Source organism: Panicum virgatum, chromosome 4K (genome assembly GCF_016808335.1).
Source record: "Panicum virgatum strain AP13 chromosome 4K, P.virgatum_v5, whole genome shotgun sequence".
Taxonomy (NCBI): Eukaryota; Viridiplantae; Streptophyta; class Magnoliopsida; order Poales; family Poaceae; genus Panicum; species Panicum virgatum.
In genome coordinates, this window is record NC_053139.1 from 23661185 (window position 1) to 23679100 (window position 17916).

At 46.1% G+C, this 17916-nt stretch overlaps 2 protein-coding genes across 3 annotated transcripts; one reads left to right on the forward strand and one right to left on the reverse strand.

Moving 5' to 3' along the window:
- Positions 1-9612: 9612 nt before the first annotated feature.
- Positions 9613-17891, forward strand: LOC120703508 (cyclin-dependent kinase F-1-like). Of its 2 annotated transcripts, XM_039987614.1 has the most exons (4): positions 9613-10249; positions 14566-14663; positions 16833-17400; positions 17536-17891. In XM_039987614.1, the coding sequence occupies exons 1-4, from the start codon at positions 9766-9768 to the stop codon at positions 17763-17765; spliced, it is 1380 nt and encodes a 459-aa protein (XP_039843548.1). In that variant the 5' UTR covers positions 9613-9765; the 3' UTR covers positions 17766-17891. The 2 variants fall into 2 exon arrangements, with proteins under 2 accessions (XP_039843548.1, XP_039843547.1); XM_039987613.1 differs by having other exon boundaries at positions 9628-10249; positions 16833-17891.
- LOC120703509 lies at positions 12889-14566 on the reverse strand. The gene is made up of 2 exons (XM_039987615.1): positions 13770-14566; positions 12889-13650 (listed from the first exon to the last, which is right to left on the reverse strand). The coding sequence occupies exons 1-2, from the start codon at positions 14165-14167 to the stop codon at positions 13365-13367; spliced, it is 684 nt and encodes a 227-aa protein (XP_039843549.1). The 5' UTR covers positions 14168-14566; the 3' UTR covers positions 12889-13364.
- Positions 17892-17916: the final 25 nt, after the last annotated feature.

A 17916-nucleotide genomic window follows, 5' to 3' on the forward strand; every position in this document is an offset into this window, starting at 1 on the left:
TAAACCAGTGGTACCATATTTCAGGTGCAAATTTTGTCAGAAAGGGTCAACGGCTAGTTCAAGCAATTAGTGACTGGTTAAACTGATGACTAGGCACCAATTAAACTGATGCTTATGCAGAAATCCCCCAACGGCTACTTCGAGTTTGTGGGCTATATATATGGCATCCTCCAACCATTTTGGAGTTGCTGGAGACCTTAGACATCCCACACACATTGAAGAACATCTCCAAGCCATCCAAGTACAAATTGATCAAATCTTTAGGCATAGCACAAGCTTTATGCAAGATGAGATCTGAGTCACTTGAAAAGAATGGTACTTGGGATTTAGTAAAATTTCCTAAGGATAAAAGGTCTATCCATTGTAAATACATTTTCAAAAGAAAGGAGGGTATTTCTCCATGTGACCCATCAAGGTATAAAGCAAGGTTGGTTGCTAAAGGTTATAGCCAGACTCTAGGTATTGATCGATTTTAATGTTGTCTTTTTCCCCAGTTGTGAAGCATAGTTCTATTCGCACGTTACTCAGTATTGTTGCTATGCATGATTACAAACTTGAGCAATTAGATGTTAAAACTACTTTATTATATGGGGAGTGAGAAGAGGACATTTATATGGACCAACCTGAAGGTATTGTTGTTCCAGAAAAAGAAAACCTTGTTTGCAGATTAAAGAAATCTCTTTATGACTTGAAACAATCTTCTAGACAATGGTACAAGAGATTTGAATCATTTATTCTCTCACATGGTTTTAAGTGGTCTGATTATGATAGTTGTGTCTATTTGAAGATAGTTAACGGTTCAACTATTTATTGAGTTGTAGGATTTGGGTGCAGCTAAGAAAAATCTTGGTGTGGAAATAATCAGAGATAGAAAATCTGGTATGTTATACCTCAGTCAGCGAGGTTATATTGAAAAAGTTCTTCGTCGTTTTAATATGCATGATGCAAAACCAGTGAGCACTCCGTTAGCTGCACATTTCAGATTATCTTCAGCTTTATGTCCAGTGTTAGATGATGTTATTGAGCACATTTCGAGTGCAGTTGGTTCTCTATGTATGCCATGGTCTATTTTGGTCCTAGTTCATCTCATGCATTGAGTGTTGTCAATAGATACATGGCTAATCCTGGCAAATAGTATTGTAATGTCGTTTAGTGGATCTTTAGATATATGGATGGCAGCGGGTCGGGTTCGGGGCGGGTATTCGCGGGTTTTGGGTTTGCGGGTTTCGGGTTCGGTTTCTAGATTAGACCCGCGGATTTTCGGGTTTGTGAACCCGAAATATTTCGGGTTTGGGGCGGATTCCTAAATTAATCCATCGGGCTTTTTTAGATGCACCTTTTCTTTTTGATGCACCTTTTCTTCGCCCTGAAATGCATCTTAACATCTGTGGGAATTCGTGTTTTTTAGCTTCAAGCCAAAGCCGATGCCGTTGCGGAGCCCATCCTTGCCGAAGCTCCGACTCCTGATGCCGAAGGTGGTGGCGACCACGCCGGCGGAGGCGCTACGCCGCCTTCTGGCGATGATGGCGGCGAGGGAGCGGTCGGCGAGGGAGGAAATGCCGGCGGCGGTCGTGTGGCCACCGACCGAGCCCCGGCGGCCGAAGACCAAGCCACGGGGGGCTCTTCTCACCCTGCAGCTGGCGAGGTGTGAGGGCCGTGGTCGTGTGACAGTCCACTTTTGTGTTGTAATTATGATTTTTTTGGAAACTAACACCTTCGGTGCCTGCGCAGGACCCTGCGTTGACCCCTGTGCAGGTGACCGAAGGCGTGCTGCCTCGCCAGCTGAAGCAAGGGAATTTCTATGTTGCTGGTGTGTTCTGGGCGAAGTTCCATATTCGTTACCCTTTGGTTTCATTTGAAGAATTTTGGGCATATAGGGAGCGCGTTTACGATCTTCGGAACGCCGATACGAAGCGTTTTTTTGCCGAATTTTAGCGTGATCCAGAAAAACACGCAAAGATCCTTGCTGACCGTGCGCTTCGTCGCGAAATAAAATGGATTCACGATACCGATAGGCCTTATAGCGCTCCCGCCAGTCTTCGTGAACCGAAGCCAGAGCCGGTGGATGAAGAGCCCCTTGTCACCACATGAATTCATGTATCGTCGCAAAGGCATCTTCGATGAGAGTTCTAGTTAATTTGTGTTGCCCTCGATTTCAGGCGACAATTTCGAGGTGTTTCTTCGATGGACAGCCGAAGAAATAATGGATGTTGCGATTCGCAAAGTTATATCTGAGGTGGACCGCATGGTCTTCGAGGAAGAAAACTCTAGTGTAACAATGTAACTTATTGGTCTTCTCGCTTTTTCGCGAGGTGTCTTATTGTAATAATGTAATAGATGTAATTGAAGTTTCTTGTTTGTCCTTCGGCTGTGCATGGATGTACTGTTGCGAAGCGCCACCCCCCCTTTGCGCGGGCGAGGTCGCAAATGTGTTTTGGTTCGTTCATCATCACCGGCATCGTGCGTGTATCGGTTTTGCGAAGCGCCACCCCCCTTCGCTCGACTGGCGGGGAGGATGACATCCGTCGGTTCTTCGGCTCTTGTTTTAACTATGCACGCCTTGCCTGCGGCGTTGCTCGTAAGGACTTCCACAGTGTTCTTGAGCTCTTTTGTCGTAGAGGTCGCGCTGTGCCCTCAGCTTTCGCGCGGCAGGACTTTCCACCTTATGCTTTCACACGTAAGGACTTTGTTAGGGGACCTTCGACTCTTTAACCGGAGAGGTCGCGCCTAGCCTTCGACTTTCGCGCGACAGGACTTTCCGCCTTAGGCTTTCGCACGTAAGGACTTAGTTAGGGGACATTCGACTCTTTAGCCGGAGACGTCGCGCCTAGCCTTCGGCTTTCGCGCGACAGGACTTTCCGCCTTAGGCTTTCGCACGTAAGGACTTTGTTAGGGGACCTTCGAGTCTTTAGCCGGAGAGGTCGCGCCTAGCCTTCGGCTTTCGCGCGACAGGACTTTCCGCCTTAGGCTTTCGCACGTAAGGACTTTGTTAGGGGACCTTCGACTCTTTAGACGGAGAGGTCGCGCCTAAACTTCGGCTTTCGCGCGACAGGACTTTCCACCCTTAGCTTTCATGCGACGGGATTTTTGTTAACTTCTTTGGAAGTGAAGCTAAGAGGAGCGAAGCCCCTAATCGGGATTGCACTTCGTGCTTACTTCTTTCAAGCATTATGGCTTGTACTTCACGCCGATGACTCCCCTCTTCGCTTTGACGAAGAGGGATAGACGCTTCGGCACTTTGCAGCATGCCTGTTCCCTCGACTCTTTTGTGGGGGCCTTGTTTATATTTCACAAGGGGTTACATAGGGTTCCGCCTCGTTAAAAACCTCACACCTTCGGCACCCGAGTATACACTCGAAAGCTTCCCTCGTGAAAAAAAAGAGTACAGATGAGAAAAAAGGGAAAATGCAAAAAAGAAAAAAATTTGCCCTACAAGCCCCTTCGGTCATTTCCCTCCGGTGGCTTTTACACACTTCCTACACGTGGTACTTCTGTAGCATGTCCTTGTTCCATGAATAAGGGTCTTCAGTGCCTTCTAGCGTGCGGAGCCTGCAGGCCTCTGGCCTTGCCATGGATGCGACAATAAATGGGCCTTCCCACTTGCTGTGCATCTTGCCCTTTTGCTTGGCCTTCGGTATTCTTCGAAGCACCAAGTCCCCCTCTTTGATGTCTCTGGGCTTCACTTTCTTATTCTTCCACCTTCGCGTTTCTTCTTGATATTTTCCCAAGTTGATTGCTGCTTGAATCTTGCCAGCTTCGATTGTGTCGATTGAGGGCTTGATGTCTTCTTTGGCGTTTTCAGCCCCTTTGGCTGTTCTCCAGGATTTGAGTTTGATCTCCTCGGGTGTTACGGCTTCTTCGCCGTATAGTAGCTTGAACGGGGTGAACTTCGTGGTCCTGGACTCTGTTGTGTTATGAGACCATATGACCCTCGGCAGCTCATCCGCCCATTTCCCCTTCGGCAACTCAGTGATGTTTTTCTTGATGCCTGCGAAGATGATGCCATTGGCCCTTTCCACCGCGCGCGTTGGACTGTGGGTGGTAGACCGAAGTGAACATAAGTTGGTGCCATGTTGAGTGGTGAACTCCCAAAAAGTTGCGCAGTCAAATTGCTTGCCATTGTCCACTGTAACCTCCTTCGGGACCCCGAAGCGACAGACGATGTTTTGCCAAAAGAATTTTTGTAGGGCTCCTGCTGTGATATCCCTGAGTGCCTTGGCCTCGACCCATTTGGAGAAGTACTCTACCGCCACAGCAGTGTACTTGTAGTTTCCTGGAGCTATAGGCAGTGGTCCAACAATATCAATGCCCCATCGTGCGAGGGGCCATACCGGAGGAAGTAGCTGCACCTCGTCGGGTGGGAATTTGTTATATGGGGCATGCCTCTGGCAATTTGGACATGTTCGAACCACATCGTGAGCGTCCGCCACAGCCGAGGGCCAATAAAATCCTTCTCGGAAAGCTTTGTCGACCAGGGCCCTCGTTGTGATGTGCGAAGAACACATCCCTGCATGTATCTCTTCAAGCAGCTGTTTGCCTTCTTCACGTGAGATGCACTTTAGGAGTGGTGCACAGACTCCCCCTCGGTATAACTCTTCGCCTATGATTCTGTAATTCCTGGCTCAAAGTGCCATTCTCTTTTCTTCCTTCTCATCCTCCGGGACGAAGTGCCCGCGAAGGTAGGCCATTATAGCGGCTCTCCAGTCTTCGCTGGTTATGGCATTGACGAATTTGGCTGGTTCTTTGGCACAATTGATGGAGGCCTGCTTTAAAGTTTCGAAGAACACATCTGGCGGTAATGGATCGAACTGTGCTGCTGCCTTCGCCAGTTGATCGGCTTGCTTATTCTGGATACTAAACCCGAAGAAGTATTTCTCCATGCTTCGCACTACTGCCAGGTACTTCGCCAATTCTGGCTTGAGAACCCTGTTTGACTTGTTTATTTAGCCTGTGATCAACTCTGAATCAGACCTGATCGTTAATCTTCGCGCGCCCAGCGCTCTTGCTTTGCGAAGACCCAAGAGAAGGCCTTCGTATTCTGTGACATTGTTTGTGCACCCATTGAAATCAAGTCTTGCTGCGTACTTCAGTTGTGTGCCTGAGGGTGCCGTCAATACAGCCGAAGCTCCTGATCCGTCCCTCTGGTAAGCCCCATCGCACTCAAGGTGCCATATTGCTTCTATCTTCGGCTGTTCTTGCGAAGGTGCAGCTGGGGTCCAGTCTGCGATGAAATCTGCCAGGACCTGTGATTTGATTGCTGATCTGGAAACGAAGTCGATAGTGTGCTCAGCTAGCGGCGTAGCCCATTTGCCTATCCTGCCGGAGGCTTCTCTATTTTCAAACATGTCCCTAAGTGGGAAAGAGGTTGGAACCTTAATTTTGTGGCTCTGGAAATAGTAACGAAGTTTGCGTGCTACCATGACCACCGCATATGCCATCTTCTCCATTTCTGAGTACAACAACTTCGACCCGTTCAATGCTTCGGAGATGAAGTATATGGGCACCTGTGTTAATACCCCTCCGATTGTGCCCTCTTCGACGAGGGCAGCACTGACGGCTGCGCCTAATGTGGAGATATACCAACAATTCCGCCTTCTCCGACGGGCTGGACATGATTGCCAATTTCTCAATGTACTGCTTGAGGTCTTCGAAGGCCTTCGCCTGCTCTTCGCCCCATTCTAAGTTGCCAGAGCCTTTCAGTGCCTTGAAGAATGGGAGGCACTTCTCTGCTGACTTCGAGATGAATCTGTTTAGCGAAGCCAACCTACCTGTTAACTTCTGCACCCCCTTTCTTGTGGTAGGCGGCTTCATTCGCCTAATGACTTCGATCTTCTCCGGGTTTGCCTCGATTCCCCTTTCGGTGATCATGCAGCCCAATAGTTTGCCTCTTCACACACCAAAGACACATTTCTCCGGGTTCAGCTTGAGGCCATGGCGACGAAGATTCGCAAATGTTTCGCGAAGATCTTGGATATGATCCTCCTTATTTTTGCTTCTTACAACCATGTCATCGACGTATGCGGAGATGTTTCTCCCCAATTGATCCCCCAATACTTTTTTGATGATTCTGTTGAAAGTGCATCTGGCATTGCGAAGGCCCTCCAGCATTCTCACGTAGCAATATGTCCCGAAGAGGGTGGTGAAACTGGTCTTTTCTTCGTCTGCCTTGTTAATGAATATCTGGTGATAACCTGAGAAACAGTCCAACATACTGAGCATCTCCGCTGCATCGACTAGGGTGTCAATCCGTGGTAGTGGGTATTCTTCCTTCGAGCACGCCTTGTTCAAGATTGTGAAGTCAATGCACATTCGCCACTTCCCATTCTTCTTCGGTACCATGACAACATTTGCTAGCCACTCTGGGTACTGGACCTCGCGGATGATGCCCGCGTCCAGTAAGTTTTGTACCTCGGCCTGAGCCGCTTTCTGCCTTTCTTCGAACATTGACCTTTGGCCCTGCTTTACTGGTTTTGCCTTTGGGTTCACCCTGAGCTCATGCTCGATAACTTCTCGACTGACCCCTCGCAGATCCGAAGAGGACCAAGCAAACACATCTTGATTGTTGCGGAGAAACTGTATAAGCCTGGCCTCTTCGTCCTCTTCAAGCCCTTTTCCGATGATCACCATTCGGTCGGGCACATCTTCGCACAATGGCACCTTCTTCGTGTGCTCCGCTGGGGATACCCCCCCTGACTTCTCTGGCTCTTCACTGTTTGGTGCCTCATTGTCCTCATTTGGGGTTTCAATGACATGGACATTCTTGTTTGCGGTTGATGCGTTGTCTTCGCACCTTCTTGCTTCTTCCTGGTTGCCGAAGACTGTGACAATTCCTCCGGCTGTAGGCAACTTCATGCATAGGTACGACTGATGGATTACTGCTTTGAATTTGACCAAGGTGTTGCGGCCGAAGATGGCGTTGTAGGGGTAGTTAATGTCGACCACATTGAAGGTTATTTCTTCGGTTCTCTGCGTTGCACCTTCGCCGAACGTGACATTGAGCTCTATCTTTCCAAGAGCTTCGATTATCTTGCCTCCGAAGCCAATGGGCGGATACTGTGACTTCTTCAGCGCTGTTTCTGTGAACCCCATTTTGACGAAGCACTGCCACACGAGGATATCTGCAGAGCTCCCATTGTCCACCAAGATTCTCCCTACATCATTCCCTGCGAAGTGCACTGAATTCTTGCCAATATTTGCCCTTATGACGAGGGGGTCATTATGTGGGTAGTGCTGCAGCCGAAGGTCTGCCTGCGTGAAAGATATTGGGACATGCGACCAAGTTGTTCGGAAGCATCTGCCCTCGCTGACGTGGGAAACAGCTCTAAAGTATTCTTTGCGTTGCTTCTTCGTCTCATGTACTGGTTTGTTGGATCCTCCGGAGATGGCATTGATGATGTTGACCCTGCTGCCGGAGGGTCCCTCGCTTGCTCTTTCTGGTATCTGCCTCGGTTCGAGCTTCGGAGGTGGGGGTAAAGTTGTCGGGTCGTAAGACTGTGGCGTGGAGCTCCTCGACCATGTCTGACTATAGTGCGGAGGTGGTAGCATCGATACTGATTGTTGCGAGGTGGCGCATACGGTAGCGGATTGTAGTTGAAGACCGGGTATGATATCGGCCAATTTGGCATAGGAGCCCAAGTGGTTGCCGTCGCCGAAGACTGAGGTGACAACTGCGAGGTATGATTGACTGGCTGGGAATTCTGCCAGTCAAACTCTTCTTTTCTTTCAATGGCGAAGGGGCATTCATTTGTCCAATGGCCTTTGTCCTTCCCGTGGAAGAAACAGAATGAAATTTTCTCTCTTCAACCGCCGCTGTCTCTTCGGCCTTTGTTGTGTCGTTCTTCGCGATGGTGACAATCATCGCGGTTGGGTCTTTCTTCGTGGCGGTCTCTCTCGCCTTTGCCCCTGTGATGGTGTCTGTGCTCTCGGGGGGGGGGGGTTCTTCTTCGGACACGTTGTTCACTATTCTTTTCTGCTTTGGCTCGTCGGCATGCCATGGTTTTGAATGGGACCTCTCGCTGCTTCGCGACTTCTTCTGCTCGTTCTTCTCCTCGAGCCTTCTCCTCTTCGCGCGGTCGGATATGCAATATTCTTGTATTATCTCAAACAGCTTCGTGACTGTCTTCGGCTTGCGCCGGGATATGTACTCGGTGGGCGCCAAACTATTGGTGGAGATTGTCTCCGGAACGGACGGACACTACAACAGTAATGAATGAACACACAAAACAAGGAGGAAAGGTTCATTCTCTCTATTCCATCTGTCCCATCAATGGCATGACAAGGAGTATTTATAGGTGGCGTTACACCTCCTAGATACAATTACGCTTTTGCACCCTTACAACGGTCATATTCTCGAAATATTCCTAAATGTACATGTAATTTTGCTAGGGCAACGTGAGTGCGCTACAGCTCAGACGGACCCGTACTTCCAGACGGTCCACTTCGGCCATCTCGTCGAAGGTCATGAGACTCACTTGATGACTCCTCGCCCTGACGGTTGCCTCGCCAGGTCTTCGCGTATCTTCGTCTTACCACCCGAAGATACGCGAAGATGGATGTCCTCTACGTTCGCTCCTGGCGTTGGCTTCAACACATACGCCGTTTGGTCTTCGCGGACCTTCGGCGTCCGATCCGAAGGTGGTGTCCCCAACACTCCCTTCCTTGTGTCATGCGAATTTTACACATAACCCCCTCTAAATCTTAGTTTTCCACAGTTCAGACAAAGTCTTTCTCTTTTCCAAGTCTGCCCCTAGCCTTCAATCTTTTTGCGAGCACCGTGTCTTGCATATCTTTTCTGCTAGCCCTGTAAATCTGCAGTTTATCGCATTTAGATCTCTGCAACACCGTTTAGCCCATAGTTCGACCGTTTTAGTTTCGTTTTAGTTCGTTCTTATTGTGTTAATCTTGTTTTAGTGTGAGCGACAGTTTAGTAGTATCCTTGTAACATAATTAATATTTAAATTAGCCTTTCTAATTAAAAGCAAATTAGAATTGTACACCGGTTTTCATAATTAATTAATATTAATGTGATTAACTCCTTGGCAGTCGAGTCATCTTTCATCGCTAAAACTGTTCATTTTGTTGAGATAATCTCTGACCCTGATTTGGGTGGATGTGAATAAGATGAATGACTGAAACATAGACATGGTGTTTGTCCCATACACGAAACATGTAATCTTATTTCTTACTGTTAAAGTATTTTAGGCAATCTACAAGATGCTACCTTTGCTTATTCGTGTGCTCATTTGATTATTCATGTTTCGTTGATGATAAATATGACCATCAGATGGACACATTGATCATGCTTGTCAGGTTGGTGGAAAATCAACGTTATTTATGGTTTAGCGGAATTACATTATCATTTGAATTGGTTTGTTTGATAAATAAATATTTGGTGTTATTGTGCATTGGTTTTAACAACCAACTAGAAAGTGACGATATTTTCTTATAGATTTATTGTTTTTGCCTGTTGCAACACACGAGCACATATCTGGTAGATATAGAGATAATAGAGAAGAAAAGTCACAAAATTGTAAATTTGGATGAGGTCTCCATGAGACTGTGATCAAAGTGGGCTTTGACTTTTGGACCTTGTGACAAGCCACACCGCTGACGGCAGCAAGCAAGACCATCCGCATGGCCCAACCAAGCACAGCCCATCTGACTTGCACAATTGCTGATCTGTTTGTTCTGTGGTGAGAGACGATCCATATGGTCCAAATCAAAGAAGCCTAACCGGCAGAGCAAATCTCCCCCAAATCCCATACCATGGCGATCGGCGGCGGCTCCGGCAGCGGCGGCGGCGGGAGCTGGAGCATCCACGGCCGGGCCGACGTTACCTCCCGCTACGAGGTCCTCGGCCGCGCGGGTTCTGGCGCCTACGCCGACGTCTACCGCGGCCGCCGCCGCTCCGACGGCGCCACTGTTGCGCTCAAGGAGGTCCACGACGCCGTCAGCGCCCGCCGCGAGGCTGAGGCCCTCCTCGCCGTAGGCCCTTCTCCGCACGTCGTCGCGCTCCTCGACCACTTCCCCGGCGGCGACTGTGACGACGACGTCCTCGTCCTCGAGTGGCTGCCGCTCGACCTCGCCGCCGTCGTGCGCGACGCCAGGAGGCGCGCTGCCGGCGGAGGTGGCGGCATCGCCGCTGCTCAGCTAAAGCGTTGGATGCTTCAGGTGCTCGAGGGCGTCGCGGCGTGCCACCGCGCTGGCGTCGTGCACCGCGACCTCAAGCCCGCAAACCTGCTTAAGTTAGGTAAACATCTTCAAACCTTTATTAGACCGATTCGTCTTTTATTTGTTCTAGCTAGAGGCATAAGGTTTGTAGATTTGAGGTAACTGATGTTTTGTGTGAATCATCCGCTTTCACTCAACAGTAGTAGCACATTTCAATGGTATTTTGCATATTGATAATTAGTCGTGTATATTATTTTGATGTAATATGTACAGAAACACTGACTTTGCTGGATTGATGCGAATATCGTATTTCCTTCACCCTGATTAGGGCTTATTTGGGTCCACCGGCTAATATGTAATTCATCTGTTTCAAATTATAGGTCATTTTGTCTTTTATAGATACATAATTTTTGCTATGTACCAGGAAAAGTCAAAACGACCTATAATTGGGAACGTTTGTGTGTGTGTGTGTGTGGGGAGGGGGGGGGGGTGGCGTTGTAGGTAGTTAATTTTTCTTGGGGTGGTTCCAAAAGAGGCCAGCCAATGCCCAACTAAAGTCCTTCTAGCCATCTAGATAGTAATTATCCAATTATAGCTGGTTCAACCCAACGAATTCCAGCTAGTGAGCTAGCCACTGGTGGGTTAGTTGAGTTGGACCAGGTAATTTTTTTTTTTGAAAAGAGTTGGACCAGGTAATTGGATAGTTATTATTCAGCTAGTTAGAAGGGCTTTAGGTGCTCATTAGTTTGCCCCGTTTGGATCCACCATAGCTAAAATTTGTTACCTACCAATTACCAATTAGCTAGTGGATCCAAAGTCCAAACGGGCTCATAGCGTTAGAAGGCCTCTTTCTTATAAGAATGCTTGGGGGGCGGCTAGCCCCTCGCAGGTCGAGTTTTTTTTTTTAGGTCATCACTTGAGCAGAGAAATACATGCATTTCAGCAAGCCAACCACTTTGTTTGGTCTTCTTGGTTTATGTCCAAGTGTTTTATTTTATTTTCATTGTATGCTACTAGATGAATAATTTTATAATCTGGAGATTGGTTGGTTATAAAATGATAGTTATTTAGTGCTTTCACTCAAAGTGTTCGGTGTTCATTTCCAATAGCATCTGGTTATTGGCTTCTTTCAATTTGGATAGCTGCAATATAATGCATACAACGAATGGTTGATGCAGCTGAACTCTAGAGTTAAGTTATAGTCCTACAGAGGTGCATTTTGATTGCATATGATGCATTGGCCTTTGGAGATAGGGAAAATTAGTTCTGTAGCATTAAAAGGTTGCTACTTCCGGAAAATACCATTGAAAAAACACCGTTACGTAAAATACCATCAAAAGTGACAATCTGTTCCGGAAACACTGATCCGTTAATTTTTCAGTTAACATGATGTTTTCTTTTCTGACATGGATCAGGAATTGTCGTCTTTACGACTTTACCCTTATCTTCTTCATGGCAGCAACAGTCAAGCTTTCTCCATTGATCTCAGGTGCTTTTTTCTCCACTGTAGCAATCACAAGTAGCAGGTCACATTACCACCTTGTTTTTCCAAAGGAACAGATGCAGCTCATCTCCTTTTCTTATTCTCCATGAGCCGAGCTGCACATCCCCAGTAGCAGCATGCTGCCTCTCTGTCAATTTTTGGAGCACCGCATACTCCATTAGCTGGAGCGCTCCAATCAACAGCCACGAGAGTAGATCCACAGCAACTAGCTCCTCCTCCAATCGGCAAACATGAGAGAGACCATCTTCCTTTATCTCGATTCCTCTCCCATGCCATCCACATGCTGTGCTCCTCCCTGCCTCACGAGCAGTAGCAAAGCAAGCATGGCAAACAGCAGATGAGGGTCCGTGCAGCTGCACAGCGGGGTGCTACCACCCACCAGGCCACCCTCACGCCATGCAGCACTGCTAAACTAGAGCTGTGTCAGGTCTGGAAAGTGGGTATGGCATGGCATTGCCTGCTGCTGTATCGGGAGGGGGAAGAAAGGATGAGGAAAAAAGATGAGCGTAGAATGGACAATTCATTTTGCCCAATAGAGAGAAAGATACCCTTTTACCTGTAAAAAGTAATGGAATGGTATTTTTTGGAATGGATTATCACTTTCGATGGTATTTTACGTAACGGCGATCTTTCAGTGGTATTTTCCGAAAGCAGTGACCTTTCGGTGCTACAGAACTAATTTTTCCTCAAAATAAATCTTTTAAGCTATAACTGATGAGAAACCATTTTAGCTTCAATTTTTAGATGTCCAAGTGGGACTTGATTGTGGAACGATGAAAGACTATGCACTTGTAGAACTGGAACTTTTTATCTTAGACCAGTCTAAAATAGCCCTCTTAACTACATTTATCTTTTGAGCATTTCAGCATACTTATTCCAAGATGAAAGTTAAATGTTCTTATTATTTGAAGAGTTAAGTAATTGAGTGAACATCAGATTATAAACTTCATTAGCCAGCTTAAGTATCCAGCAATCTGATTGGAAGTTCATATATTGTTTGCACATGCCTTTAAATATCAGAATCATAGTTGGTTGTCAATCACATATATACTGTCTCTGTCTATAGTTTTGCGTGGAGGGCTATGTTACACGGATACCGGTACGGGTATCGGATACGCACTTTCCCAAAAAACACCAATACAGGGATACGACTAGGATAATTAATAATTATAGATAAATATCACATAGATATTCAGCATTTCAGCAACATAGTGGCACCAGTAGGCCACAATTAGAGAATAACTAGCTTAATAGAGTTCAAAGATGGCCAGATACATCATATTGGAAACTGGAAAGAAAGACATCAAGCCACTAATTGATGAAAAGATAGGAAAGTAAGGCAAGAGAGCAGCAAGAGTCCTAGTCTTCTTTCATCACAGGGTTCTCCATATCATCGCTCACGCTCTCGCCCCCATCTTCAAAAGACACTCTCCATTAGGGGTTCATCAAGCGACAGATCAGCAACTTCTAGAATGCCAATACCAGATAGAGATTCAAAGCCATCTCCTCCAACATCACACACCTTTGCCGGCCCTGACTTGTACTCTTCTGCCTTCCTTGACAACAGCCTTAAATTGTTGTGTATAAAGACTAAATCTTCAGCACGTTCAGGAGTTAACTTGTTCCTTTTCATGTTGTGGATGAAGCTATATGTGCTTCAATTCCTTTCACAACAGGAAGACAAGGCTGGCTAGTTGAGTAATTTAAGAGCTAATTTTTGTAACATGGGAATAGGCTGTCCATGATTTGCCCACCATTTTACTGGATCAAGTATCCATCGATCATAAATGGAGTCAAAGTCATTGAGTTCTTCAGAGCAAGTAGCAAATCTTGAATACTCATCTTTCACTTGATTGAGCTCTTGAGTAATAGGGAAGAATTTCCTGAAACACTTCATTCTCATTTGTGAAATCTCAAGATCCTTGTGTGGGGGGTTACGTCCAGCACACTCATTGATCCACTTCTCATGATAGTACCTACAGAAAAAAAATTATGATCAGCAATCAGCATAGCAATCACAATCAACATAGACAAACAAAAAACAAATGAGTGGTCTACTAATCTGACTTGGTAGAATGGACTATGGAGTGTTTACCTTGGATTAAGAGAATGTGCAAGACAATGAAGTGGAGTGTTGCTTTTTGTCCAGCGGTCAACCAATATGTCCAAAACAATTGAGAAGAAGGTGGACTGCTCATCATCTTGCTTCTTTTCTTTTGTATATATCACTTTCTTTACGTTCTCTATCATTGTGTCCCACATCTCATAGATAAGATGAAGACAAGGCTTGTCCGTGTCAGCCACACGTAGCATTTCATAAATGGGATCAGTGAAATCAACAATGTAAGCTACATTCTCCCACCACCGCTCACAAAGAATTTTCTCTCTCACATGCCGTGCCAGCCCTGAATTGTCTTCTCTGTTGGTCTCCCATGCGTCACTGATCACCATGCTCTGGAGAGCCCTCTTGATCATTAAGAATCGCTTTAACATAACAACTGAGGCAAATCATGTTTCTGCAACAGCAAGTAACTTCAGCTTGCTAAACTCATTGAACATAGAAAGCCTCATGCCATGGTTCATTATATAATTCTTGATCATACTAGCATCCCCAGCTACTAAAGTTATCCAATGCAACTCATCATACACTATGTCTTCTTCAGTTCTTGGCAGTTTTGCAGCGCAAATGTTTTTCAGTGCAAGATTGAGAGTGTGAACAACACAAGGAGTCCAGAAAATATTGTCATACTTTTGCTGAATAATAAGGCCCGCACCTTTGCAGTTCGCAGCATTATCTGTGATGATTTGGACCACATTTTTTGGCCCAATTTCTTCTACTACAGCCACTAGCTTCTCAGCAATATAATCTTTTGTCTTTTCTTCTCCTGAAGCATTGATGGCTCGCAAGAACATTGGTGAGGTCTCACAAACAGCAATGAAGTTAATGAGTGGCCGTCTCTGCACATCAGTCCACCCATCAGAACATATGGTGACTCCCTTTTCAGTCCAAACACTCTTTGTTTGGTCCATTAATGTCTCAACATGTGCCCTTTCTTGCTGAAGCAAAGTTGTTCTCAGCTTGTCATAAGAAGGCGGACAATAACCATCCAGACTGTGGCTTGCTGCAAACTTGTACGACTCTCTGTAGTAGGGATTCCTTGCAATATTGAAGGTAAGGCTGCACAACAACACAAGACAAACAACCAAAGTTAAGGACCCAATTCTTTAACTCATAATTCATAACTATCAATTTCAATACTTAATCACTAATCAGTACAAGGTTGCAAACCTCCAGAGTAGAACAATCTTGCAATCATTGCATCCAGTTGATTGCGACTTGCGAGTCTCCATGTCAAAAGCTTTATCAAGTGTTGAACCTCTTCTCGGTCGCTTCTTCATGATGAAACTAGCAGTGATCGTGGTTGTGGTCGTTCGTACTGGCAATGGCACATCTTTAGGCTTTGATTTATCAGTGTCATCTGGAGCAGGGGCGAAGCTACGTTGTCTCCGGGGGGTGCCCGAGCACCCATGCCGAAACGAAAACTCAGTGCTAATCATCAAATTTTCACTTCATAAATCAGAGAGCTAGTAGCAGAACCATGAACAGGGCACCCCCCTCGATTCAGCTCTAGCTTCGCCCCTTCTGGAGCCTTTGCAACTTCATTTTTCAGTTGGCCTAGGACTGACTTTGTAACTCTAGGACATATCTTGATTCCACCTCCAGTAATCCGGAGCAAGTGGGATTTTACTCTCGAGTAACTCAACCGTGCAATACTTGCATTTCCATACAGCATTACCTCCAGAACTCGCCTTCTCTAAAAGCACAACATGATTCCACAAGGGATTCTTTAGTTGCTGCTCATCTAGTTCTATTGTAGCATGTTCATCATTTTGTGCCATCTCTTACTATCAAAACAGCAAAAGAAAGGAGAAGAGGAGGCTTCAATTCAGAGCAGAGAGCACTAGAGCATGTGGCGCAAAACATGGCGAGGGCCGAGGGGTAGCTCTCCAGTGAGGGAAGAACTTACTTGTTTTGAAGGGAGAGCCTCGCCCGCGACCGATTTTTGCCGGGGAAGGAGCTCGCTGGCGGCCGGCGACCACCAGATCCAGAGGGCGATAAGAGGTCGGGTGTGAGGGAGGAATAGGAGCACGAGGAGTCGAGGATTACGGCGGTGGCTATTAGGTCACGGTCTCACGGAGGTGGGGGTCTAAAATCAGACCTGGGGGCTAATTGGGCCGCCTGATGGTTTGGGCCGTATCCCATCTGGCCCAAACGTGTCGGATACACATATCCAACACAAAATGTCTGCATTTTCAGGATACGTCTGGAAACGTATCCGAGGCGTATCCATATCCGAAACGTGTCGGATACGGATACGCCGCCTCCTAGAAGTATCCGCGTAACAGAGGTGGAGGGAAAAAAACATAACTAGAGAATTTGGGTTATGCAGCTTTTGTCTGGACTTCTGTTTTTCCTCTATTTTCGAATAATTTGATTTTTTTACCAAATATTTTTTTGCCAATTCTTGTCATCCCATGATTCTCAATGCGAATTATCTTTCTCTCTGCTTGCCCCATGGGCCAAAGTCAATTTCTGTTGATTAATTGTCAAAATTCATAGATTTTTTCCATTTCCACATTCTAGTATTCGTGTGTGGTGTGGATGTGGACGAACATGGCTATAGTGGTGAAATTTTTATTTTTTATGATGTTCCTGAGCTTCATGCTGGATCATGTAATAAATTTTGTTCCATACACAAATTGAAGTTACACTCTGTTTTGCTGGCTGCTTCTCCAGCCAACCAACAGTATTTTTCTCTCACACCAAACCAGCACCAGCCACCAGCTAGCCAGCAGTAATTTTCTCTCACAACAAACCAGCACCAGCCACCAGCTGCAATAATAGCCTTAATGTGTTGTTCGATGTGGCCGTAGTGGTGGAAATCATAGATTTTGGTGAAGATCTTCCCGAGCTTCATGCTGGTTCATGCACACATTTTGTTCCCCTACTTTGAAATTGAATGTAAGCATATAAAGTTTCATTTGTGGCCTAAAAGTATACCTTCTGTTTTATCAGAATTGGTGGTATCTGTGTTGATGTCATCTGTAAATTGGTTCGATTTTGACAATGTTTCTTTTGGTTGATGCACTCACCCAGGCCAGGATACTTCAGCAGACAGCTTCTACATACCAAGATATGCACCCACATGATCATAACTCAGGCATGGAACCTTGGGTTTCACAACAACCAGCAGTGCTACAAGGGACAGAAGAGGAATCTTTATTTTATGAATCAGTGGTTCCTGCTGCCCAAGGGCCAGAGACACTAACTGCAGCTGACTACCTGCATGAGCTGGACCAACTCCGAACCAATTCCAGCGATGCAGACAAAATGAGCCTGCAGGATGGAGATGCATCCTGTCTTGCCACATGCAGCACAGGAGACATTGAAGATGATCCATTCCGAGCATCCTACTCATATGATGGTGAAGTCGTAGGTGAAGAATCTGGTGCCTTCACTTCTTGTGTTGGTACGAGGTGGTTCAGGGCTCCTGAGCTTTTATACGGGTCAACAAATTACGGGCTCGAGATTGACCTCTGGTCATTAGGATGCATCTTGGCAGAGCTCCTGAACTTGGAGCCTATATTCCCAGGGATATCTGATATTGATCAGATTAGTAGAATCATCAGTGTCCTTGGCGATATCACGGAAGAAACCTTTCCAGGTTGTTCAAACTTGCCAGATTACAATAAGATTTTCTTTAACAAAGTTAAGAAACCGACAGGCCTTGAAGCATGTCTGCCTAACAAATCGCCTTCTGAGGTTAGCATCATAAAGAAACTAATTTGTTATGACCCAGGAAAGAGGACCAGTGCTGCAGACCTGCTGAATGATATGTACTTTACGGAAGAACCCTTGCCTGTACCTATAGGAGGATTACAAGTCCCAGCATCAAAGGATGAGGATGATGACAGCTCAATGGAAGAATGGGGGATTTACAAAGATGGTGGCTCGGATTCAGACTTCGATGAGTTTGGTTGCATGGATGTCACCAAAACTGACAAGGGTTTCAGTATACGCTTCTCTTGATATAGAAGGCGTGTAGAGTCTACATCATTGTACCATGTCCAAAACAAGACTATATTATGGTATGTAGCTACAATGGAGTAGAAATCTGTCAACAAAGCTGAATGAATACCTCAGTCAGAGATCGAAGATTGGACCATGTGTGGAATGTTGA